At 41.8% G+C, this 25,779-nt stretch overlaps 1 protein-coding gene across 1 annotated transcript in view; it reads right to left on the bottom strand.

Moving 5' to 3' along the window:
- Positions 1 to 5,440: 5,440 nt before the first annotated feature.
- DCP1A (decapping mRNA 1A) overlaps positions 5,441 to 25,779 on the bottom strand; it is a 59,067-nt gene continuing 38,728 nt past the window's right edge. The window contains exons 6-9 of the mRNA XM_080675939.1: positions 24,630 to 24,743; positions 14,102 to 14,854; positions 9,701 to 9,919; positions 5,441 to 9,213 (exon numbers count right to left, since the gene is read on the bottom strand). Coding sequence (XP_080532065.1) covers positions 9,133 to 9,213; positions 9,701 to 9,919; positions 14,102 to 14,854; positions 24,630 to 24,743 — 1,167 coding nt within the window. The 3' untranslated portion in view covers positions 5,441 to 9,132. The remainder of the gene's footprint in view (positions 9,214 to 9,700; positions 9,920 to 14,101; positions 14,855 to 24,629; positions 24,744 to 25,779) is intronic.

Genomic DNA, 25,779 nt, shown 5'->3' with positions numbered 1-25,779 from the left:
TAATCTTGGTTGTAGGTTCTTGCTATTCATCACATTGAAAATTTCTTGCCACTCCCGTCTGGCCTGCATAGTTTCTGTTGAGAAGTCAGCTGACAGTCGTATGGGTGCTCCCTTGTAGGTAATTAACTGTTTTTCTCTTGCTGCTTTTAATATTCTCTCTTTGTCTTTTGCTCTTGGCATTTTAATTATGATGTGTCTTGGTGTGGTCCTCTTTGGATTCCTTTTGTTTGGGGTTCTGTGGGCTTCCTGGACTTGTAAGTCTATTTCTTTCATCAGGTGGGGGAAGTTTTCGGTCATTATTTCTTCAAATAGGTTTTCAGTATCTTGCTCTCTCTCTTCTTCTGGCACCCCCATAATTCTGATGTTGGTACGCTTGAAGTTGTCCCAGAGTCTTCTTACATTATCTTCAACTTTTTGGATTTTTTTTTTTGCTTTTTGCTTTTTCAGTTGAGTGTTTTTTGCTTCTTTGTATTTCAATTCTTTGACTTGATTCTTGTGTTCCTCTATTCTGTTTTTGGGTCTCTGTATAATATTTTTTATTTCAGTCAGTGTATGTTTAATTTCTAGTTGGTCCTTTTTCATATCTTCGAGGGTCTCGTTATATTTATCGGCCTTTTCTAGGATATTCTTAAAAAGTCTTATAACGGTGGTTTTGAATTCTATATCCAGTCGTTTGTTTTCCTCCATTTCTTTCGTTTGTGATCTGATTCTTTGACCCCGCATTTTCACTGAATCCCTGAGTTGGTAAGGTAGATATTTGTGCTAGGTTTCCAATATGGCCCAGTGGGTCTGCTTCCCCAGTTAACCTGAGGTGGACACTCTTGGTGCACCCCTTTGTGGACTGTGTGTACAGCCTTGTTGTAATTAAGTCTTTATTGTTGTTGGTATCACTGGGAAGAATTGACCTCCGGGCCAGTTGGCTGTAAGGATCAGCTGTGTCTATGCTGGGAGAAGTTCGGTGCTGGAGACAGCCTTATAGGATTAGACTTGCCAAATTGCAATAGCCTCTGTGCTCAGCTTGGATGGGGTGGAGTCTCAGTCTTGGCTTCCTGTCAGCCCCGCCCCTGCGCGCATGTGCGCTTTCAGTCCTCCGCCTTCCCCAGCTCGAGTCTCCGCCTGAGAGTCCAGACTCCCCCCACAAGAGCGTGGGTCCCCAGGGGCTCGCCTGGAACTGGGGTTCACTGCAGTCAGAACTGGGGCTCGGTGCAGTCAGAATCCTCTGACTCCCCTCCACTAGGGAAAGCCTGTGGCAATCCCCGCAGCCTTTGTGCGCACCGGCGCGGCGCGTGTGCGCACTTTCAGTCCTCCGCCTTCCCCGGCTCCTGAGTCTCCGCCCGAGAGTCCAGACTCCCCCTACAAGAGCGTGGGTCCCCAGGGGCTCGCCTGGAACCGGGGTTCACTGCAGTCAGAACTGGGGCTCAGTCAGGATCCTCTGACTCCCTTTCACTAGGGAAAGCCTATGGCTACCTCCGCAGCCTTTGTGCGCACTGGCCCGTGTGCGCCTTCAGACTTCTGCCTTTCCCAGCTCGCGGTCCGAGGCTTCCTTCCCCCTTCCGCCAGAGGAAGTCAGCCAAGCTCTCAGCCGCCCTTCCTCTCTGCGTGCACAAAGCCCCTTTGCCGTACCTCCAATTCTCTGTGAGCTTTTCTCCTTCCTTCTAGTTGTAGAATTTTCACTCAGCCTGCTTTCCTGTGGTTCTGGATGGTGTCCGTTCTGTCTTTTAGTTGTAGTTTTGAAATTGTTGTGCGAGGCAGCAGTTTAGGTGTTTACCTATGCCGCCATCTTGGTTTTTCTCCATAGGTGTAAGATTTTTGTCCAATCTCTTCCCACACCCCTCACATCCCCTTCCCCCTGAGAATTGTCAGTCCACTCCCTTTCTATGTCCCTGATTCTATTATATTCGTCAGTCCATTCTGTTCATCAGATTTTTTATTCGCTTGATTTTTATTTTTTTATTATTATTTTTTAAATATATTTTATTGATTTTTTACAGAGAGCAGGGGAGAAGGACAGAGAGTTAGAAACATCGATGAGAGAAACATCGATCAGCTGCCTCCTGCACACTCCCTACTGGTATGTGCCTGCAACCAAGGTACATGCCCTTGACCGGAATCGAACCTGGGACCCTTGAGTCTGCAGGCCGACACTCTATCCACTAGCCAAACCGGTTAGGGCTATTCGCTTGATTTTTAGATTCAGTTGTTAGTAAGTATGTATTTGCTGTCATTTTGTTGTTCGTAATTTTTGTGTTTACCTTTTTCTTCTTCTTCCTCTTCTGAAAGAATACCCTTCAGCATTTCATATAATACTGGTTTGGGCCCTAACTGGTTTGGTTCAGTGGATAGAGCGTCGGCCTGAGGACTGAAGGGTCCCAGGTTTGATTCCGGTCAAGGGCATATACCTTGGTTGTGGGCACATCTCCAGTGGGGAGTGTGCAGGAGGCAGCTGATCGATGTCTCTCATCGATGTTTCTAACTCTCTATCCCTCTCCCTTCCTAAATACTGGTTTGGTGGTGATGAACTCCTTTAGCTTTTTCTTGTCTGTGAAGCTCTTTATCTGCCCTTCAATTCTGAATGATAGCTTTGCTGGGTAATCTTGGTTGTAGGTTCTTGCTGTTTATCACTTTGAATATTTCTTGCCACACCCTTCTGGCCTGCATAGTTTCTGTTGAGAAATCAGCTGACAGTCGTATGGGTACTCCCTTGTAGGTAACTAACTGTTTTTCTCTTGCTGCTTTCAAGGTTCTCTCTTTGTCTTTTGCTCTTGGCATTTTAATTATGACGTGTCTTGGTGTGGTCCTCTTTGGATTCCTTTTGTTTGGGGTTCTCTACGCTTCCTGGACTTGTAAGTCTATTTCTTTCACCAGGTAGGGAAAGTTTTCTGTCATTATTTCTTCTAATAGGTTTTCAATATTTTCCTCTCTCTCTTCTTCTGGCACCCCAAAAATTCGGATGTTGGTATGCTTAAAGTTGTCCCAGAGGCTCCTTAAACTATCTTCAACTTTTTGGATTCTTTTTTCTTTTTGTTTTTCTGGTTGGGTGTTTTTTGTTTCCTCATATTTCAGATCTTTGGTTTGATTCTTGGGGTCCTTTGATCTACAGTTGAATTTCTGTATATTCTTTATTTCAGACAGTGTATGCTTAATTTCTGACTGGTCCTTTTCCATTTTTTTGGCATTCTCATTAAGGTCCTTGAAGGTCTCACCAAGCTCCTCGGAGGTCTCATCAAGTTTCTCGGCGGTTTTTAGAAGATTCTTGAGTAACCTTATAAATGTGGTTTTGAACTCTATGTCCAGTAGTTTGCTTTCCTCCATTTCTTTCATTTGTGACATGTTTCTTTGTCTCCACATTTTGTTGCTTCCCTGTGTTGATGGAGTGGTTTTCTGTGGTAGGTGAGCAGTGGTTCAGCCTATCACCTGAGGTGGACACTCTTGGTGCACCCCTTTGTGAGCTTAGTGCACAGTCTTGTTGTAGTTAAGCCTGATTGCTGTTGGTACACTGGGAGGAACTGACCTCCAGGCCAATTGGCTGTGAGGACCCGCTGTGTCTATAATGGAAGAACTGCTGTGCTGGAGACACGCTTAAGGGGCAGGACTTGCTTCAGTGGGGCTTTGGTGCTCACTGAGTTTGCCTCTTTAATGTGTCACTTATGGATGTGAGTAGTTGAAATCTGGTGTCGTCTCACACTGACCACTAGATACACTAGCTTCTGGATCTCCAATGGGGTGCATGTCAGCTACTGTCTGAGGCCACCCAGCAGGAGCTACAGCGAGAACTACAGTTTTCTCCTCTTTGCTTGGGGTTTGGAGGTTTTGGAGCTGTCTGACCAGAGCTGCAGTTTGTTAGGTTAAGCTGCGATAGGGCAGACCATTTATATGCAAAAGCCACTGCATGGAGCTTGGGTGGGTCTGTAGATTGTGCGGGGTGGGGTCTCAGGGAGTCACTAGGCTAGGGCGTGGCAAACAGCGATGGCTGCCAGTCAGCCGTCTCTGCATTTCCGCGTTTCCAAGTCCCCGCGTCCCATGCCCCAGCGCTGTAAACAATGATTGCTGCGCGCACCTCTGCAAGAAAGCCACCCTCACTTTCTGACCCGATGGCAGACAGTCCAGCTTCTCCTAGTAGGAGTTTGGGTCCCCAGTGTCTCCCCAGAAACTGGAGTTCAGAGTAATCGGGAGCTTGTCTCCCTTCGGGTTGAAAAAAGCAGTGCACCCAGTCGCCCACCACCAGCCCGGTTCGCGCGCCTCCGTACCTCAGCTTTTCAGCGCTTGTGCACGTCTCAATGCTCTTTTCTCTTTCCTTCTAGTTGTAGAACTTCCACTGAGCCAGCTTTCCCGTGGTTCTGGGTGATAGATGTTTTGTCTTTTAGTTGTAGTTTTGAAATTGTTGTGCGAGGCAGCCGTTTAGGTGTTTACCTATGCTGCCATCTTGGTTCAGATCCTCACCAATGTTTCTATCTCTCTTTCCCTTTCCCTTCCTCTCTGAAATCAATAAAAAAATATTTTTTTTTTTTTAAAAAAGAAAGGAATTCTAGACCAGCTCTCTGGTTTGCTTGGCTTCAGGTCCTTTACCCATCTTTGGCATACACCTCAATCACTCTCACCTTCAACTTCTTTCTCCCTAAAATGGGTTATTGAGCAGATCAAGAAAATAATGTGAAAAATAACAAAAACAAAAACCAACCACCCAAAAAATCAAAAGAAAATAATGAGACAGCAATCCTTACCTGTTGAATAAGCATGCAACATTAGTGATGACTGGTGTGTTTTTATTTTTTTCTTCTTCTTTTTTTTTTTTTTAATATATTTTATTGATATTTTACAGAGAGGAAGGGAGAGGGATAGAGAGTTAGAAACATTGATGAGAGAGAAACATCGATCAGCTGCCTCCTGCACACCCCCTACTGGGGATGTGCCCGCAACCAAGTTACATGCCCTTGACCGGAATCGAACCTGGGACCTTTCAGTCCGCAGGCCGATGCTCTATCCACTGAGCCAAACCAGTTAGGGATAAACTTTCATTTCCCACAATGATCACATTTTACTTGCCTCACTCCCTTTCTTTCCTTACCTTCCTAAACGCCTGGCACACATTGACAGCTCAATACACATGAAACAATGACTTTGGGAAATGACTCAGACAGTAAAGTTTCTTATAAACTGTGTTTCTGGTTATGATTAGAACTGTATCCTCCATCTGGGGAAACCTTATAGGAGGAGATGAAATTCTTTGGAAGTCCACTCATTAAAGGCTTCTGACCTGGGAATCATGTGGCCTGCGATCCAGCCGGCTGGAACAGGGTGGAAGCAGGTAGACAAAGGTTTTGTCAGTTTTGTTCTCTCGCCCCACCCCACTTCACCAGTATTAGGCTCTGGCAAAGTGGAGCAACTCATTCCAAAGAATCTATTTCTATAAATTAAATAAAAACACAACTCAAATTTATTAGGTGGTAAAACTTGGTTTCGAACTTTTATTAAAAAAATATATTTGCAAACATATAAAATTTAGGATGAAAAATGCTCATTTGAAAACATGTAATAACTTAATATTTGCAAACATACACAGATGGTATAAAATTCTTACCATTAAAAATGTTAATGATGCAGTATTGCGCTCATGGAACAAAAATCTCGCTGTAATTCCAGAGCTCCTCCTCCCCATGTTTCGGGGGAGCTGGGACTCTGGGACACTGAAAGTCACGAGAGCCACGTGGCCAAAGCGGTGGTACAGAATAAAAACCATTTAGAACATAGAATCACACAGATAAAAGGGAAGCACAATCTTGCATCTTCCCCACTCTAAGTGAACGATATTGCATCTCAGCATTTAATGAAGATATCAAATCAAATATAAAACCAAGTGAAACATTGCACACATCTCTCTTGCTGAAAAACAGGCTCCTTGAGGCCCCAGCACACGCAGGGACACAGCTTTCAAAAGCCCAGTATTAGTTGCTTTACTTGGTGCAGATCTTAACATTTTAGACACCTGAAAACACAGGGCGCAAGGTACTTTGAACACAAGCAAAGAAAACCAAAGACAGGTAAGAGAGAAACACATGCTTAACAGCGAATGTGCAGTAAGAATGCAGGACACATGTCCCTGTGGTTCCTTGTCTTCACTCACGCGGACTGGGCCCACGCGTGTCTGCACCACCTCTCATTCCTCCATGTTTCTGCATTTGCCCAGAGTTACAGTATGATGGCTGATTTTATTTCTTTAAGCAGTTAGGCACCTTCAATTTCATGTTGCATTATTAGTAATACAATGGCAGTTATGGCCTCTACTACCAAAATGAGAAAATTTCAAACTACATTCTTTGGGGAGGAGAGTAATAAAGCTGCATTGTTTAAAAATATTTAACTAGAGGATTTGATGGGGTTTACAACTTTTACAGGAAAACATAGGTGGAAAAAGAACAAATGCTTGACATGCAAAATTGGCTCAGACATAGCCAACACAAAGCCTGCGCATCCTCAGGCAGAGGAGAACTCAGGTCACCTTAGGCTCTTAAAACACCACTGACGGTGACCCAAAGCCTCAGAAGGAAAGCTGTGGACACTCACATGCAGACAGCACGAATGCTTCTCCTGACACCGACAGTCATTTGAAAACATAGGATTCAAAGTCACACCTTACAAATCTCAGGAGATGCACAGTGAGGAGGCGCTTCTGCCTAAAGGAATAAGGTCGTCTGGGAGGTGTGGGAGTCCATTCAAAAACAGCACATTAACTACAACAGAAGAGCGGTCACCCCCCTGCAAAACCTGGCAAGAAGCCTCTCTGTTTTGGTGTCCATTATGATTCAACTAAGGTTCCAGAAAAGACACGGTAGCAATGTAAACATGCAACCCAAGCTAGCATGAGGTCTGGACAGTGAGCCTGAAAGGAATAAGGCAACTGAACGGACTTCTGGGCCAGGATCATCCAACTGCAACTATCCAGGCTTGGCCCGACTTTCTTAGGAACTCATTCTGGCCCAAACTTCCAGGTAATCATAATGGTGAAGTTCTGGCTTCTGAACTTTAAATACATGCTTTGAATATTTAAATTTGGGAGTTGAAACAGGCATCACCTTTTCAAATCTCCATGACTTGGGCACTTAAAATTTACTTTCACATTAAGGAAACCTTATTACAGATTCTCTTTTCTATCTATCATATTTATTCCTTTAGATTAAAGGGTGAAAATTAACAGATTTGATTATAGACCCTCTTAGGATATTCTCTCTTAACTCTCTAATATAATACATACTCAAATCACCATGTCAATTCAAATGTCTATTAATTATAACAAGAATCCCTTGATTCTTCTGCTTACCAAAGCTCACTGAGATTACTCTCGTGTGTGATCGAACCTACTGGTGCAACTATTTTCTGAGAATAGCTGTGTGGCTCCGTGGACAGTCTCCTGGTGTCAGTAACTCTCTGTACCTTACTGTAACTCTCCCTTTCCCTCTTATACACCAGCAATTATTTTTGGTTGCTGAATATACACACTACCTTTGAAAACAAACTATTCCTAATTGAGTATGAGAACTTATAAGGTTTCCTGACTTTTGCACAATTCACAAATAACTAGGTAGACACAATAAAAGACACTAAATTGAGAAGCAGAAAAGTTGCCAGAGAAGCATGTTTAGATGAATAAAGCCAATCAAACAAAGCATTTTTTATGCTAAAAAACTAAGACCAAACTAAAACAAGTATGTAATTCACAGGCAATTTTCTAAAATCTCAACTAGAAACAAAATCCATGGACTTATGACTGAGTTACCATTAAAGCTTAACTGATTGTTCCCGAGGAACCATCACATCTGTCAGCATTATTCACAGCTAATCTTTATGCTAGCTGGTTGAGCCACTTGGGTTTTTACCCAATCATTAAATAGTGCTCAGAAAAGTAAGCAGTGCATCTTAATTGGTTAAATACTACAAAATGACCTGTATCATAGAAACAAAGACACTTTCATTCAAAGAATATCTTAAAATTACTATTGCTGAAATAAACCAAAATCTACATTAAAATATTACTAATCACCATTACATGCCATAAAAGAATAAATATGAATCATGGCAGATTAATAGCAGCATAACAAAGCATCTTTACATATTTTCACACTTTGGCTGCAGAAGTACTCACAGCCTGAATACATTGGTAAAGTTTTAAAGTCGCTTTGCTTGAACTCCATATACTACAATAAGGTAAGGGCAGTGTGAATAACAGCTCCCTTTTCTGCATAGCTTCAAAATTATTCTCAGTAGACTCGAGGAATGGAACCAGAATGGCTTTGTCAGATTGGTCCACTGGTCCTTTGTCAAAGTGTTGAGGAAAACAATCAACAAAGACTTCTGTGTTTACACAGAAAAGGAAAATAAGGCTATGCTTCACACACAAATGTAACGTTTTCAAAACCACTCGAGAGTTTAACTTAAAGTGAAGATTTCTGATAGAATTTGAGCTTTACCAGCCTCAGCCTTTGCTTCAGAGGTGTGATGTGCCTGCTCTCACGCCACCATATGGGAACAAACCTGCTGCATGTCAGCACTAAGGACCCTTAAAAACAAAACACAATTTTCAGAACTTTAAAGGCCCAAATGGAGCACTCACATAAAATATACTTCACTTGAACAAACCAGTCTTAACTTGCCCATTTAAATTCTGATCCTTACAACTGGAAGCGACATTGCACAGAGCTTACTCCTGCACTGCTCAAACTTGACTCTCAGCCTAATGCTCACGTTCCTGGGGTGAAAGAGAGGGCAGGATATGGGCTGGGCTGAACTCTGACTGCAGCAAGGCTGGGGACCCTCCTCCCTAAGACCTCGAAAGCGAAAGCAGTTGAAACTCAGACTCCTTATTTCACACAGGTGCTTACAGCTGATGAAAACACCCACACAACTTAACACAATGGTCTTTTTTTTTGTCAAAACAAAGGTCTGCTGGTGATGCTTCACAGTGAAACCTCCATTATCACCGAGAACGTCACTTGGAAAACATTCTTAAGGAATGAGTCTCTTTCTCATAGGCTCAATTTCAGGATTCTAGAAACTCAATGTTCTGTTCAGAAGTTCTCTTGGTGAGGCCTATATGTTTCTGAGGTTGACATTCTGTTTTCAGGCTGGTTTCTGCTCCAGTCATAGGTTGTGGTTGTCCTTGTTCTTGGTCAGAACCTGCAAGTAGACTTCATGAAGTGTACTGAGGAAGCCGGAGTCATTCTGGAAGAGATGGTAATGTCAGTTACCACATCAGAGCTCATGTCTTATTTTTAAAAAAATATGTTTGTATTGATTTTTAGAGAAAGGAAGGGAGAGGAAGAGAAACAATCGGCTGCTTCCTACATACCCCCTACTAGGGACCAAGCCGGCAACCTGGGCATGTGCCTTGACCAGGTAGCAGTCTCTTGGTGCATGATATGATGCTCAACCAATTGAGCCACACCAGCCAGGGCAGAACTCACATCCTTGGTAACAGCTTAGGAAAAAGCTGTATAAATGATTTATATAACTAGTTACCCAAAGAATCTTACCATCCAGAAACAACCATGATTAATAATTTGGAATTCACTCAGATATTTTTCCACCTATAAGCTCAGGAAGAGAATAACATTACTCCCATCTAGTCCTGAATTAACTTACTGACCTAATTTCTAACAACTTGTAATTTTTTTTTAAATTAAAGAATGAAAATTCAAAGACTACATACCTTTATTAGATGTATTAATGTATCCTGGAGCTGAGACTTGCTGAGAATGATGGAAGGCTTCCTCTGATTTTCCGACGTTCCAACAGTCAGAGGCGAAGGGGAGCTTGCTTTCCTCTCCAGGTCTGTGGCCCTGGTCACTGTCTGCTGGAAAACACTCGGGGACAGCAGCACTGAAGACACTACAGCGGTTGTTGCAGTACCCACTGGAGGACCTACAGCCTGCAGGGGAACAATGGTCATTTCTGAATCAAAGTGCAGAAGCCAGCAGCCAGGCTCAAAGTAAGCAACACCTGATAACCCGATAAGCAGAAGGAGACTGGAGCAGAGTCCAATGCTAACTATTTGGAGTTCAGATAAGCATTCAGTAGAAGCATTTATGTCTGGTTAGGAAACGTGTCAGCTAAAGGATGAAGAGCCCATTTATGTGTTAAGAATTCTGTAGAGTTGTTATGAGAAGCCAAGTCTGATCACTAAAGGGGAATATGATGAATAACCAGCATGGCATGTACACACAGTAAGAACAATCCCATGATAAATTAAAATGTAAATTTTTTTGGGGGGGGGCAAGGAAATGACTGAAAGAGGACACGAGAAAACGTTATGGGATGATGGAAATGTTACATATTGTGATTGGGTGAGGTTACTCAAGGGATAGACATTTGTCAAAACTCATAAAAATCTGCATTTTAGTATATGTAATATTTATTTCAATAAGAAAATAATTAAAAAATCCAGTTACACAGCATTTGTTTCTTTTGTAGTGTTCAATATATCTACTATACTACTGCTGGTATCAAAGATAGAATTTCTTAAAAATAAAATTAACATCTACCTCCTTCCCCATTTAGATGTGCTTCTAGGCTAGTAATGGCTAACCATCAGAACACACTAAGACAAGAATAATCAGTTTTAATAATTCTCATATTTGCTATAATCAACAGAGATCTACATTTCTGTCTGTCACCCTCCTCATGTACAAATAGCAGAGTCTGTCACAGTTTTGTGGGTATAATTTTGGTGTCTGAGCCATTTAGCTTGTTTTTTTTTTTTTTTGGTGCAGCGCCAGGCTGAGAGCTCCCACCAACCACCATGTAGCAGGACAAGCTACAGAAAAGACTGGTTGGCAAGACCAGTCAGAAGCTGGCTTTAGTGTAAAACCTGAGACTTGAGGAGAGGTGAAAAGGCTCAAAGGCAAATGGGAATGTAAAATTTTAGAAATTAAAAAAAAAAAAAAAGTGTGCATTTTCAAGGTTGGCAGGTAATCGAGGGTGGGGGCAATTTTTAAAAATGGGGCAGGGGAGCCCTAACTAGTTTGGCTCAATGGATAGAGCGTTGGCCTGCGGACTCAAGGGTCCCAGGTTCGATTCTGGTCAAGGGCATGTACTTTGGTTGCAGGCACATCCCCGGTAGGGGGTGTGCAGGAGGCAGCTGATTGATGTTTCTCTCTCATCGATGTTTCTAACTCTCTCTTCCTCTCCCTTCCTCTCTGTAAAAAATCAATAACATATATTTAAAAAAAAAATGGGGCAGGGGAGGATAAACAAGACAGAGCATACAGGCCTGGGAGGCTTTGTTGTCAGAGCAATGGGAGGCCAAGGAGAGCACTGTGGCGGGTAGAGACACTGCTCTTTGCTAACTGGGACATCACAGCTCTTCCTGGGCAAAGCATATTTCCTACTCAGAGAAGCAGGCTGCTGTGCTCTGAGCACTCACCCACCCATTCACAAACACTGAGCAAATGTCTACCCTGTGGCTGACCCTGCCTGTGTACAGTCAGGGAAGACATCCACACAGTGATGACTCGAGTCTACAGAGGCCACAGAAATGAACTGTCTTGGGTAGCAGAGGAGCCTGGCCTACGAGGGGGTATCTACAAGTCTAGCTTGAAAGCTATGAACTTTTCAGTCAAGTACAGTGCTTTACTTCACACCCAGAATTTTGTTGTTGTTGTTAATCCTCACCCAAGGATATTTTTCCATTGATTTTTCAGAGAGAGTGGAAGAGAGAGGGAAAGGCAGAAACATCAATGTGAGGGAAACACATCGATTGGTTGTTTCCTGCAAGAGCCCCAACCAGAGCCCAAGTCAGGGAGGAGCCTGCAACCAAGGTATGTGCCCTTGACTGGAATGGAACCCGGGACCCTTTGAGGGTCAAGCCCACAACCCAGCCTATGCCCTGATCAGGGATCGAACCATGACCTCCCGGTTCATGGATTGATGCTCAACCACTGAGCGACACTGGCCAGGCCATTTTAGGGCTTTTTGTTTTTGCCTGATAGTTCCAGAAGCCCTCATTTGACTCAGGACCACTCAAATTATCCCAAGCTTTGTTCAACTCCCAACTCCTTCAGTCCTCATTCAGTGTCTACCTTGTGCATACACACTAGGGTGCCATAAAGCATCCCAGGTTTTGAACTTATTAAATTGTCACTTTGGGCCAGTTCTCTTGGGGTTCTCTGCAGCATGAGGAGGAAGGAGCGTGTCCTACGTAACATTTGTGCCCTAAATGTGTTTGCTGCCACTCTTCCTGTTGCTATGGGAGTGCAGCCATCAATCCTGAATGCCTCCTTTCAAGGGCAGTGTATGTATGTGTACGTTCTCAATTACCTGGCAGTATTGAATTTTAGGGCCCGGGGCTTCATTGAGTTCTAATGTGTGTGCTCTACAACTAGAAGTTCTTTCTCTCCCAGTGAATGAGGACAAGACTTCGCATGTGTAAGCGTGACTCTGGATAAAGGCCGTTTAGTGCCACCTTTCCAAAGTTTAAAGCGCCTTATCCAGAGGTGTGCTGCCAGGACCTTGCACCTCTGCAGACTCAATAGCAACAACATGCTTGGGCTGTCCCAGCTCTTACAAAAGTCACAGGTTTCAGTTTTTTCTTCAGAGACACAGTTAAGGCTTTGCACACACCTCCTTGCGGTGTGAAGAGGGTCAGTATCTGTCTTGAAGCTCTCATCCTGTTGCATCATCAGCTGCATTGTCACAAGTTCCTGTCAGCCTCTTCCCTCAGGTATCTAGGACTAGTTGCTAAAGTTTCCTATTGCTAACCTACATTTTTCCTCAGTATACAGGAAATCTTTATTGAAACGTGCTACATCTGTTCATCTCTCTCTTTTTATTTTTATTTATTTATTTTTTAAAAATATATTTTATTGATTTTTTTACAGAGAGGAAGGGAGAAGAATAGAGAGTTAGAAACATCGATCAGCTGCCTCCTGCACACCTCCTACTAGAGATGTGCCCGCAACCAAGGTACATGCCCTTGACCGGAATCGAACCGGGGACCTTTCAAGTCCACAGGCCGACGCTCTATCCACTGAGCCAAACCAGTTAGGGCCATCTCTCTCTTTTTAAACATTGGTCTATGCAACAAAACCAGGATCCTGAAGTCTTTGCCAAAGGTGTTATCCAGTGCCATTCCGGTAAGAGCTCCCATTTTCTAAAGAACATAGTATGTTTAAGTTCTGCTGGGTGCGGCCCTAGCAAGTTTGGCTCAGTGGATAGAGCGTCAGCCTGTGGCCCAAAGGGTCCCGGGTTCGATTCTGGTCAAGGACATGTACCTTGGATACAGGCTCCTCCCTGACCCGGGCCCTGGTCGGGGCTTGTGCAGGAGGCAACCAATCAATGTGTTTCTCTCATATCGATATTTCTGTCTTTCCCTCTCTAAAAATCAATGGAAAAAGTATCCTTGGATAAAGATTAAAAATAAATAAAATGACTCTGTCTTGCTCTGCTGGCGTGGCTCAGTGACTGAGCGTCGACCTATGAACCAGGAGGTCACAGTTTGACTCCAAGTCAGGGCACATGCCCAGGTTGGGAGCTCGATCCCATGTGGGGTGTGTAGGACGCAGCCCATCAATGATTCTCATCATTGACGTCTCTCTTTCCCTCGCCCTTCCTCTCAGAAATCAATAAAAATGTGTATTTAGCCGAAACCGGTTTGGCTCAGTGGATAGAGCGTCGGCCTGTGGACTGAAGGGTCCCGGGTTCGAATCTGGTCGGGGGCATGTACCTTGGTTGCGGGCACATCCTCAGTGGGAGGTGTGCAGGAGGCAGCTGATCGATGTTTCTCTCTCATCGATGTTTCTGGCTCTCTATCCCTCTCCCTTCCTCTCTGTGAAATATCAATAAAATATATTAAAAAAAAAATGTGTATTTAAGAGAAAAAATAAAATAAATCACTGTCTTGCCCGGCCAGTGGTTGAGCATTGACTCATGAACCAAGAGGTCACCAGTTTGATTCCCGATCAGGACACATGCCCAGGCTCAATTCCCAGTGTGGGGCATGCATGAGGCAGCCAATCACTGTTTCTCTCTCTCTATCCCTCTCCAAAATCGATAAAAGCATATGGTCTTTCCAGTTCCCCCCACTCGGTTCAAGCACCCACCCTCCTGCCAGTACCTGAGGGGGAGCAAGCACCATGTTGCTCAGGGCGGTGGAGACTCTTGCTGCTGCTGTCTTAGGGGGAGGCTCTATGAAACTCTCAGGTGTGGCCAGCTGGCCAGCTGCTGGAGGAAAGCTGGGTGCCACTGCACCCTTCCCAAGTGACTGTGTCTGTATTTGGTCATGCTGTTGGGTCAACCTGAGTTTTTGGAGAAGATCAACACTTGGAAGGGTTGTACCAGCAGTGTTTGTCATGCTCAGTGGGGCCCTGAAGGGGCTTTGGCTGGTAGTCAGACTGGCATGGCTCAGCTCCGGGACTGACTGACCCAAGAGTGGAGACCTCTGTCTAGGCGTGGTCTTCACTGCCTGCATCATGGTGGTGTTTCGGGGTAAGCAGGGGGGAACCTGTACAGTAGGAGCTTCTGCTGGTAGAGTGGGACTGAGCCCAGGGTGCAACGGGATCGCATAGCTTGGGACCTGCTTTTCATTGGACTGTGAGATGGAGGCAGGAGTGATTAGCACCGGGGCGGTGACTTCAGGTTGGGCTGAGTGGTGGGTAGCAGGATGGACACCCGAGTTTTCTGACCGAGGAGTCCCTCCTGACTGCTCAAAGGAAAATGGTAGGAATGAGCTGAGTTCCTTCTGAGGGGCATCTCCTGGCAGCTTCTCCACTTCTTCTGAATCCAGACCCACAACTGTTGGCTGTTCCTTTGGCAAAGAGGTTCCAAATAATTCTTCCACTGTCAGGTGTTTGTGTCCTGATGGAGCAGACTGGAAAACAAATAAAACCACCCAATGAAAGACATCTCTTGCAAACGTGTAACTACACTTTTTCATCAATCCAAAACAGTTTGCAGAAGCAAGAATGGATGGAGTCTGAAAACAAGAAAATGGAACAAAGTGAAGATGTACTAGCGATTAAGGCCAAGATGCATCTAGTCTCCCCAGGTTGGTGGGTAGAAATCTACATTAGTAGCCCTGGTTGGGAGCTCAGTTGGTTAGAGCAGTGGTCGGCAAACTGCGCCTCGCGAGCCACATGCGGCTCTTTGGCCCCTTGAGTGTGGCTCTTCCACAAAATACCACGGCCTGGGCAAGTCTATTTTGAAGAAGTGGCGTTAGAAGAAGTTTAAGTTTAGAAAATTTGGCTCTCAAAAGAAATTTCAATCGTTGTACTGTTGATATTTGGCTCTGTTGACTAATGAGTTTGCCGACCACTGGGTTAGAGCATTGTCCCAATACGCCAAGGTTCCTGGTTCAATCCCCAGTCAGGAGGACCATACAAGAATCAACTAATGAATGAATAAATAAGTGGAACAACAAATTTATGTCTCTCTAAAAAAAAAAAACACAAAAAACCAAAAACAAAAAACATGCACTAGTAATAAAATTCAAATTTTAAGGACTCCAGATAATAGTGTTAGAGCTCACTTTTTTCCTGGGCAAATGACTGATATCAGGTGAAGGGACAATTACCTTATTACAAAGTTAATTGTGCCTATTGCCCCATGTCAGTAACACATGTAGGGAAATAACACTCAGGAGGACAGAGGGACCAAATGCTGATCAAGTAATCCTACTTTTGACTACTCTTGATACAAAGCGAGGCATTGCACCTCAGCTGGGTCTCAAATACCAGAAAATAAATGTAACCATTAAAAAAAAAGAAATAGGTCTTTCTCATCCTACTCCCAAGTCACAGAGTCTTCAAAAAAAGCCAAACATTTGCCTGGCCGGTGTGGCTCAGTGGATTGAGCATTGTCCCCATGCACCAAAAGGTCACCGGTTTGATCCCCAGTCAGGGCACATGCCTGGGTTTCAGGCTCCATCCCCAATAGGGGGTGTGCGGGAGGCAGCTGATCGATGTTTCTCTCTCACATCATGTTTCTATCTCTTCCCCTTTGTCAAGGAGAGACAACAGGGGAAGGAGGCCAGTGCTGAGGACAGAGGACACAGGCAGTTTACAAGTGAAGGGGATGCCCAGGTGAGGACAGTGTCAGCTGCTGGGTGAGGTGGCGGAGCAGGTCTGCAGAAGATGATGGCAGCTCTAAGAAACTGTTGTTGAGGAAGAGGCGGAAGCCTCCCCCAGTTGTAAAGAACTGAAATTTCATATCAAACCATTTTATCTTAGAATATACTCAATGAAGAGAATTCTATTAATTTTTAAAAGCTTACATAATATATCTTAGGAAATTAACGTGACAAGAGGTTTAAGTGAAAGAATTCTCCATTGGCAAATTTAGGTCCCCACTACTAATGCTATAGTGAGACCAGTAAGACTATCTTGTCACAAGGCTTTCTAGTACTTTAAGGGATCTTCCAAATTCTGAATCCACTTCAAATGTAAGGCAGCACTGACATCTAATTGTAAGCTGTGGATATAGAAAAATGCAAGAGATTTTATATGGTTTAGTTTCCTCACATTTTAATTCTGAAAACTGTAGAGCTTATGGTCTGAATCAAAGATACCTAGGTTTGCCCTGGCCAGCGCTGCTCAGTGATTAAATCGACAGCCTGGGCACCAAAGGGTCTCAGGTTTGATTCCAGGTCAAGGGCATGTACTTTGGTTTAAGGTTTGATTCCTGGTTCGGTCAGGGCAGGTACGGGAGGCAACTACTAGATGTGTCTCTCTCACATCAATGTTTCTCTCTCTCCCCCTTCCTTCCACTCTCTCTAAAAATCTATGGAAAAAATATCCTTGCCCTCCCCCGCAAAAAAAAAAAAAAAAAAAATCTGTGAGTGAGGATCAGCAACAACAAAGACATCTAGGTTCAATTCCCAGCTTTTAAGTAGGAAAATTATATAATCTTTCTATTTAGTTTTCTCACCTGAAAAATGGGGGCAATTGTGGTAACCACCTCACACAGCTGTCATAAAAATTAAATTCTCAACGTAACTTCTGGTGCCCAACAAGCATCCAGTAAATGGTAGTTGCTACTATTGTCATATGAATACCATGCAGTTTATTGTTATTTTAAACACCATATAGTCTTTTTAAAAAATATATATTTTTATTGATTTCAGAGAGGAAGGGAGAGAGATAGAAAATCAATGATGAGAGAGAATCATTCATCGGCTGCCTCCTGCATGCCAACACTGGGGATCAAGCCTGCAACTAGGTAGGTGCCCTGACTGGGAATCAAACCGTGACCTCCTGGTTCATAGGTTGATGCTCAACCGCTGAGTCATGCTGGCCAAGCAACACCATGTAGTCTTAATATCAATCATGATAAATCTGTGTTGGGATATGTTCCTTTTTTTGTTACTCCTCACCGGAAGATACATTTTCCATTGATTTTTAGAGAGAGTGGAAGGGAGGTGGTAGAGAGAGAAACATGGATGAGAGAGAAACACACTACTTGGTTGCCTCTGTGTTGGGATAGGTTTTAAGGAACATCAAATAATATGTTAGGATATTAAAAATTCATCAAATTCAGCCGGCCAGTGTGAACCAGGTCACAATTCTATTCCTGGTTAGGGTACATGCCCAGGTTTCAGGCTCGATCCCCAGTAGGGGGCATACAGGAGGCAGCCAATCAGTGATTCTCTACCATCCTTGATGTTTCTCTCTCTCCCTCTCTGAAATCAATAAAAATGTAAACAAAAAAAAACACGACTACATGTCTTTTAAAACTCAATTAAAAATATTAAAAATAAACAAAATAAAAAATTCATCAAATCTTCTGGAATATCATACCCCCACAATGCAAAATAGCAACAATACCACCTGAAGGAATATCAAGGCTGTGATATTATAAATCTTCCTGTTGTTCCCTGATGCAAGGAGTAATTAAAAAAACTGTTGCAATTGTATATGGGATTGTTTAGTTTCTCTTTCTGAGAATTCATTATTGGTGAATAAAAAAGCCATCGATTTTTGGGTGTTGATTTTGTATCCTGCTACATTGCTGAATTCATTTATTATATCTAGTAGTTTTTTGGTGGAGTCTTTAGGCTTTTCTATGAACAATATCATGTTATCTGCAAATAATGAGAGGTTTACTTCCTCCTTTCCAATATTGATGCCTTTTGTGTTTTCTTCTTGTCTGATTTCTGAGGCTAGGACTTCTAGTACTATGTTGGATAAGAGTGGTGAAAGCAGACATCCCTGTCTTGTTCCTGTTCTTAGGGGAAATGGTTTTAGTTTTTGCCCACTGAGTATTATGTTCGCTGTAGGTTTGTCATATATGGCCTCTATCATGTTGAGTATGTTCCCTCTATTCCCACTTTGCTGAGAGTTTTTATCAAAAATGGGTGTTGGATTTTGTCAAATGCTCTTTCTGTGTCTATTGATATGATTATGTGATTTTGGTCTTTCAATTTCTTTATGTGACTTATCACATATATTGATTTGCAAATATTGTATCAGCCTTGCATCCCTGGAATAAATCCCACTTGGTAATGGTATATGATCTTTTTAATATATTGCTGGATCCAATTTGCTAATATTTTGTTGAGAATAAACTTAACCAAGGTGACAAAAGACCTGTACTCGGAAAACTACAAGACGTTGAAAAAAAGAGATAGAAGAAGATAGAAACAAGTGGTAGAATACACTGTGTTCATGGATTGGTAGAATCAACATCATTAAAATGTCCATACTACCCAAGGTCATCTACAGATTCATTGCAATCCCTACTAAAATAACCAACAGCACAGCCCTAGCTGGTTTGGCTCAGTGGATAGAGCGTCAGCCTGTGGACTGAAGGTTCCTGGATTCAATTCTGGTCAAGGGCACATGCCTGGGTTACAGGCTTGAACCCCCAGTAGGGGGCGTGCAGGAGGCAGCTAACCAGTGATTTTCTCTCATCATTGATGTTTCTATCTTTCTCTCCCTCTCCCTTCCTCTCTAAAATCAATAAAAATATATTAAAAAAAAATACCAACAGTATATTTCACAGATCTATAACAAACACTCCAAAAATTTACATATTGAATGAAAAAAGACCCCGAATAGCTGCAGCAATCTTGAGAAAGAAAAACAAAGTTGGAGGTAATCACAATGCCAGATTTCAAGTTATACTACAAAGCCACCATAATCAAAACAGCCTGGTACTGGCACAAGAGCGAGCATATAGATCAATGGAACAGAACAAAGACCCCAGAAATTGACCCAAGCCATTATGCTCAATTAATAGTTGACAAAGGAGGCAAGAGCATACAATGAAGTCAAGACAGTCTCTTCAATAAATGGTGTTGGGAAAATTGGACAGATACATGCAAAAAAAAAAAAAAAAAAAAAAAAGAAAAAGAAAAAGAAACTAGATTACCAACTCACACCATACACAAGAATAAACTCAAAATGGATAAAAGACTTAAATGTAAGTCGTGAAACCATAAAAATCCTAGAAGAAACCATAGGCAGTAAAATCTCAGACATCTCTTGTCACAACATGTTTACTGATAATCTCCAAGGGCAAAGGAAACTAAGGAGAAAATGAACAAAGGGGACTACATCAAAATAAAAAGCTTCTGCACAGCAAAAGAAACCATCAACAAAATGAAAAGGGAGCATGGCCAAGACACACATGAAAAAATGCTCAAAGTCACTGATCATCAGAGAGATGCAAATTAAAACGACAATGAGGTATCACCTCACACCTGTCAGAATGGCTACAAATCAACAAATGACAAGTGCTGATGAGGATGTGGAGAAAAGGGAACCCTAGTACACTGCTGGTGGGAATGCAGACTGGCGCAGCCATTATGGAAAAAGTATGAAGTTTCCTCAAAAATTAAATATGGAATTGTCATTTGACCCAGTGATCCTACTTCTAGGAATATATCCTAAGAAAACTGAAACAGAAATCAGAAAGAATGTATGCACCCCTATGTTCATTGCAGCATAATTTACAATAGCTAAGATCTGGAAACAGCTCAAGCGCTCATCAATAGATGAGTGAATAAAAAAGCTGTGTACATTTATACCCTGAAATACTACGCAGTAGTAAAAAAGAAGAATCTCTTATCTTTTGAGACAGCATGGGGGGACCTGGAGAGTATCATGCTAAGTGAAATAAGTCAGTCAGAGAAAGATAAGTATCACATGATCTCACTCATATGTGGAATCTAAGTAACAAAATAAACTGATGGAGTGGATCCAAAGACATGGAAGCATGAAACAGTGTGGAAGCTCGGAGGAAAGGCGGGGGAGGGGTAATCAACTAAGAACCTTGTAGGCATATATGCATGCCCATGGCCACAGACAATGGGGTGGTGAGGGCCTGGGGCAGGGGGGTGGGGCGGGCTGGAGGGGGTTCATGAGGGAAAAAGAGGACATATATAATACTTTCAACAATAAAGAATTATTTAAAAAAAAACCAACAACACAACTATTTGTCTAAAATTCACTGGTAACATTTCAAATTCATTCACTGTAATTCAAAATAGACAATGAATTCTCACATGGGGCAGAGTTCTTTCGGTCCAGGCCAATAGCTAGTAGAATGCACAGGTTCCATCTCCCAAGCTGACCACTGTGATTTAATTCACTTTTGGATCCCTAACAGCATAAATGTCTATTGATGAGCATAGAGATAATCCCCCTCCTACAATTTCTAAGGATGCTGATAAAATATACATAACAAAAGTTACCACTTTTAACCACATTGAAGTGAAGATCCAGTGGCATTCAGGACATTCACAATGTTGTGTGATTACTACCGTCTATTCCTGGAACTTTTCATCAACCCAAAAAGAAACTTGTACCCATTAAATAATTATTTTTCTCCTCTCTCCACTGCCCTACCTATAGTCCCTAATCATCTCAATTCTACTGTTTCTATGAATTTGCCTATTCTAGATACCTCGCATAAGTGCAATCATACAATATTTGTCCTTTTAGGACTAGCTTATTTCACTTAGCATGTTTTCAGGGTTCATCCATATTGTAGCACGTGTCAGAATTTCATTCCTTTTTAAGGCTGAATAATATTGCACTGTATGCATATATCACATCTTGTTTACTCATTCATCTGATGATTGACACTTGGGTTCTTTCCACCTTTTGGCTATAGTGAATAACACTGCTATGAACATTAGTGTAAATATATCATTTTTAGTCATTGTTTTCAATTCTTTGGGTGTATGTCTACGAACTGAATTGCTGGATCATATTATAATTCTACACTTAACTTTGTGAGGAACTGCCAAACTGTTTTCCACAGCTGTTGCACCATTTTATGTTACTACCAGCAGTGCAAGGGGGTTCTAATTTCTCCATATTCTTGCCAATTTTTGTTGGCCATTTGTTTATCTTATTAGGAGAAATGTCTATTCAAGTCCTATGCCAATTTTTGATTTGGGTTAATTCCTTTTTATACACATTATGTTTAAAACAAAATGATCAAGATGCCTGGCAAAAAAAGTGCTGGAAGACTACACTGATTTTTATTCATTGATGCAAATTATGTAGATCTTTATCATCACATTCGGTTATATATGTACATAGATTTGTATATATGGAGAGAAACCAACATTTAGATATAATGCTTTGAAAAACACAGACGATATAGGGGCTATTTTCCAGAAATGTAAGTCTTTCCCAGGTCAGAATACTATTTTTATGTTATAAGAAAAGGAACAAACAATAGGACATGGAGAAGCCTCAGCATGAAAAACACCTTACACTTCAAGAATGTCAGGATCCCGGCAGCAATTTCTACCTGCATGGTGGAACATCAATCAACTTTGGAACTAAAATAACCTGTATTTACATTTGGAATGTTTCTATACTTACACCTAAAAATAGCTATTTCTAATGGTTTAAAACCTACTTCATATTAAAAATTAAAAATATATGGCGAAACTTTGAACCTGGACTACAAAAGAAACAGAAAGTTTCCAGATTTCTCAATGCTGCCTCCCTAGAACTTCGACCAGGCCAGAAACAGATTCTAACACGTGTGCATTACTCTCTTAATCTGTAGGGCATTACTATTATTGTTGCCATTTTATAGATGATGCCCAAGTACAACATAACCAGACTCTAATCTAGTTCTAACATAGTTCACATTCTTACCATTATGCCACCACACTGAGATGTCAATGAAGCAGACTATAGGTTACCCAATCAACTGAACAGTAATATTAACCTTTGGAAAACAAAGGTGCAGCTAAAGCTTGAAGAACTAAGAGGTGGCTACAGGTAAAGATGGACCAATTAATGGAATAGATAACTGGCGAATCAGTCACAGAGGCTGAACTTTATAAGCAGAGCCTGCTTCTCCACACAAGCTCCCAACAGCTCTACAGTCTTTGCGCCTGAGAGGACCACATGACAAGAAAAACTGGCTACATTTTTCTAGAAACTGGGCTTATTTAGTCATGGACTCCTCTTCCATCACCCATAGAAAAGGTTAAATCTTACTCTTTCCTCATGTCTGAATATGCTTCAGGTTTGGATTCTGAGTTTTATAACGCCTCACTTAAATCAAGTGTTAGTCTGACCATTTCCCTTGGGAGATGGAATTCAGGGAACAACACATATATGGTACATGGCAAAATTTTAATACACTGTATCAGGTTTTACACTGTTCCTTCCTCATCCCATAGCTCTCTCTGTTTAGAGAATTTCGTATTTGTTTAGCTCTATTGTGTCCATGTCAGATTTCCTACCTGGTCAGTAAACTGAGCACACAAGAAGGTATGCATTACCACTAACATAGGAATAAAAACAAAACAAAACAAAACAAAACAAAACAAAACCAACTAGGAAAATAGTCCCAAAGGAATTCTAATAAATGAATTATGAAACAAATGGAATTTAATACTATTAAGGCTTGAGAGCATTCTTTGCTCCTCAGCACTAGATGGCAGTGTTACCAAAGAAATGTACTATCTCTGTGTAGGGCAGTGGTTCTCAACCTTTCTAATGCCGCGACCCTTTAATACAGTTCCTCATGTTATGGTGACCCCCAACCATAAAATTATTTTTGTTGCTACTTCATAACTGTAATTTTGCTACTGTTATGTAAATATCTGTGTTTTCCGATGGTCTTAGGCTCTACAGCAGCGGTTCTCAACCTGTGGGTCGCCCACAGGTTGAGAACCGCTAGCAGGATCGCCTAAGACCATCGGAAAACACAGGTATTTACATTACGATTCATAACAGTAGCAAAATTACAGTTATGAAGTAGCAACGAAAATAATTTTATGGTTGGGGGTCACCACATGAGGAACTATATTAAAGGGTCGTGGCATTAGAAAGGTTGAGAACCACTGGTGTAGGGGCTGATTATGGATTTAATCCATTCCTAAAATTACAACATGAGAGAACTGGAGATAGATTAGTGGCTGTTTAGAGTTAAGGATGAGGAGGGGGGAGGCAGGAAGCGTATGACCGGGAAGTCCGGATGATAATAAAAGGGCAACACAAAGGATCCTTGTGGTGATGGAAGTCTTCTGTATCTTCACTTTGGTGGTAGATACACAAAGCGATACACCAGATAAAATTGCATGGAACTAAATATGTACACACATACACACAAATGAATACAAATAAAATTGAGAAAATGTGAACTAGATGGTAGACTGTGTCACATCCTAGTTGTGATAACTTACTAAATTCTGCAAGCTGTTAACAATGGGGAATGGGGAAGGCTACATGGGATCTTTCTGTATCATTTCTTGTAACTACATGTGAATCTATAATTACCTCAAAATAAAAAGTTTAATTAAAAAACTATGGGTTTTATTTGATATCTGTTCATTTATCAAGCCATCAGTTACAAAGAAAACTAACTCAGTCAACAGGTATTTACAATGCTAGATGCTAATAGAATAGATCCTGAACAAGGCAGACCTAACTGCCTGCCCCTATGGAGCTTACATTTTGGTGGGTAGGAGACAATGAATATATATGAAAACCACAACCATGTTAGTAGTGTAGAAGTCTTAGGGAGAAAATAAAGCATAGGAAAAGGGTAGGGGAGGATTGTTATTTAAAATAGAGAGGTCAGAGAAGGCCTCATCTATATAGAGGATACTTGAGACCTGAAGGAAGAAAGGGAGCAAGCCATACACAGAAGGAAAGTATTCCAGGCCAAGAGAACAACAAGTGCAAAGGCTTGTCTGAGGCAGAAGCAAGTCTGGCACATTTGTGGAAAGGCAAAAGAGCCAGCAAGGCTGGGGTCAAGTGAGCAGGGCAGAGATACATGATGAGGCCAGGGTGTGGGGCCAGATCAAGTAGGGCCTTGTGGGCCACTGCCATGACCTTGGCTTTTCAGTGAGATGGATACCACTGGAGAGTTTTAAGTAGAGGAGTGCCATGATCTAACTTGTTTTGCCAGGATTATGCTGGCAGCTGGGTTAAGAATAGGTAAGGGAGTGACAAGGGCAAAAGCTGGAAACCAGACAGGCTACTATAAAATCCAGATAAAGGACAGTTACGTGGATGAGGGGAAATAACATGAGTGAATATCACTATGCGCTGCCCATACGTGCCTTGAAGATAAATGACATTTCAAACTTGTACTGCATTAAAATCCTTACAAACTGCTACTCTGTGTTTTGTTATCTTGGACAAAGCTGGGGCTTTAGCTGTACACACCTTATCTTGTAACCCGGATGGCGTCTCTTCTAGAGTCTCGGTGCTTCCCAGATTGGAGAGCTGAGTGCTTGGCTGCAGCCCAGGACTGGAGATATTCGAGTCGCCCATTTGATTCTTAAATTAAAAGGAAAAGTATATCATGTGAAAAAGTGTGCTATTATTTGGCTCACACAACAGCAATAGAGGTTATCAGATGTGCTATTTTAAAAAATAAGCACAAAAACCACATCACCAAACAAATGTTTTGCTTTGGATTCTCCTGTAACTTATACAATTTCTAGCAAGTTGAGCACTTCATTTTAGACAATAAGGTTAGCAACAATCGTTATTTTTATAACCCTTTTAAGGAAAAGCCAATGGCATTATTTTAACACATATTTTATTTTCCATTAAAAAACATTTCCCCCAATTTTACTGCGAAATAACTGACATACATCACTGTGTAAGTTTAAGGCATACAACATGATGGCTTGATTTACACATAATGTGAAGTGATCACCACAATAGGTTTAGCTAACATCCATCTTCTCATATAGGTACAATAGAAAGAAAAGAAGAAGAGGTCTTTTTTGCTTTATTTTTAATATATGGTAAAATTAACCTTCTTGGGGGTATATAGATCTGAGTACCTATCACTATAGTCAGGATATAAAATACCTCTATCACCCCAAAAAACGCCATGTGTTGTCTCATTGTAGGCATGCCCTTCCCGCATTCTTAGAAACTAGTGATCTGTTCTCCATCACTCTAGTTTTGTCTTTCTGATAATGATGAAATACTGGCTTCTCTTAGTATAATGCCTCTGAAGATTCATTCAAGCTGCTGTGCGTATTAATGATCATTCATTTCCATTGCTAAACAGTATTCCACTGTATATTTACATTGCAGTTTGTTTATAACTATTCACCCAATGGAGGACATGTGTGTTGTTCCAGTTTTTGGTGCTTATGAATGCAGCTTCTATGAACCTTCACAGGTTTTGTGTGGACAAAAGCTTCATTTCTCAAGAGTAAATACATAGGAGTGGTACCCGGGTCACACAGTAAATATATCTTTCTTCTAAATTTTTAGTTTTATGTTTTACATTTAGATCTATAATCCATTTTCAGTTTATTTTTGTTATGGGTGTGTTACATTTAGGTTAGGATTC

This window comes from Plecotus auritus, assembly GCF_963455305.1.
Source record: "Plecotus auritus genome assembly, chromosome: 6".
Taxonomy (NCBI): Eukaryota; Metazoa; Chordata; class Mammalia; order Chiroptera; family Vespertilionidae; genus Plecotus; species Plecotus auritus.
The sequence above is the reverse complement of the archived record's forward strand: the minus strand, read 5'-3'. Positions and strand labels throughout refer to the sequence as shown.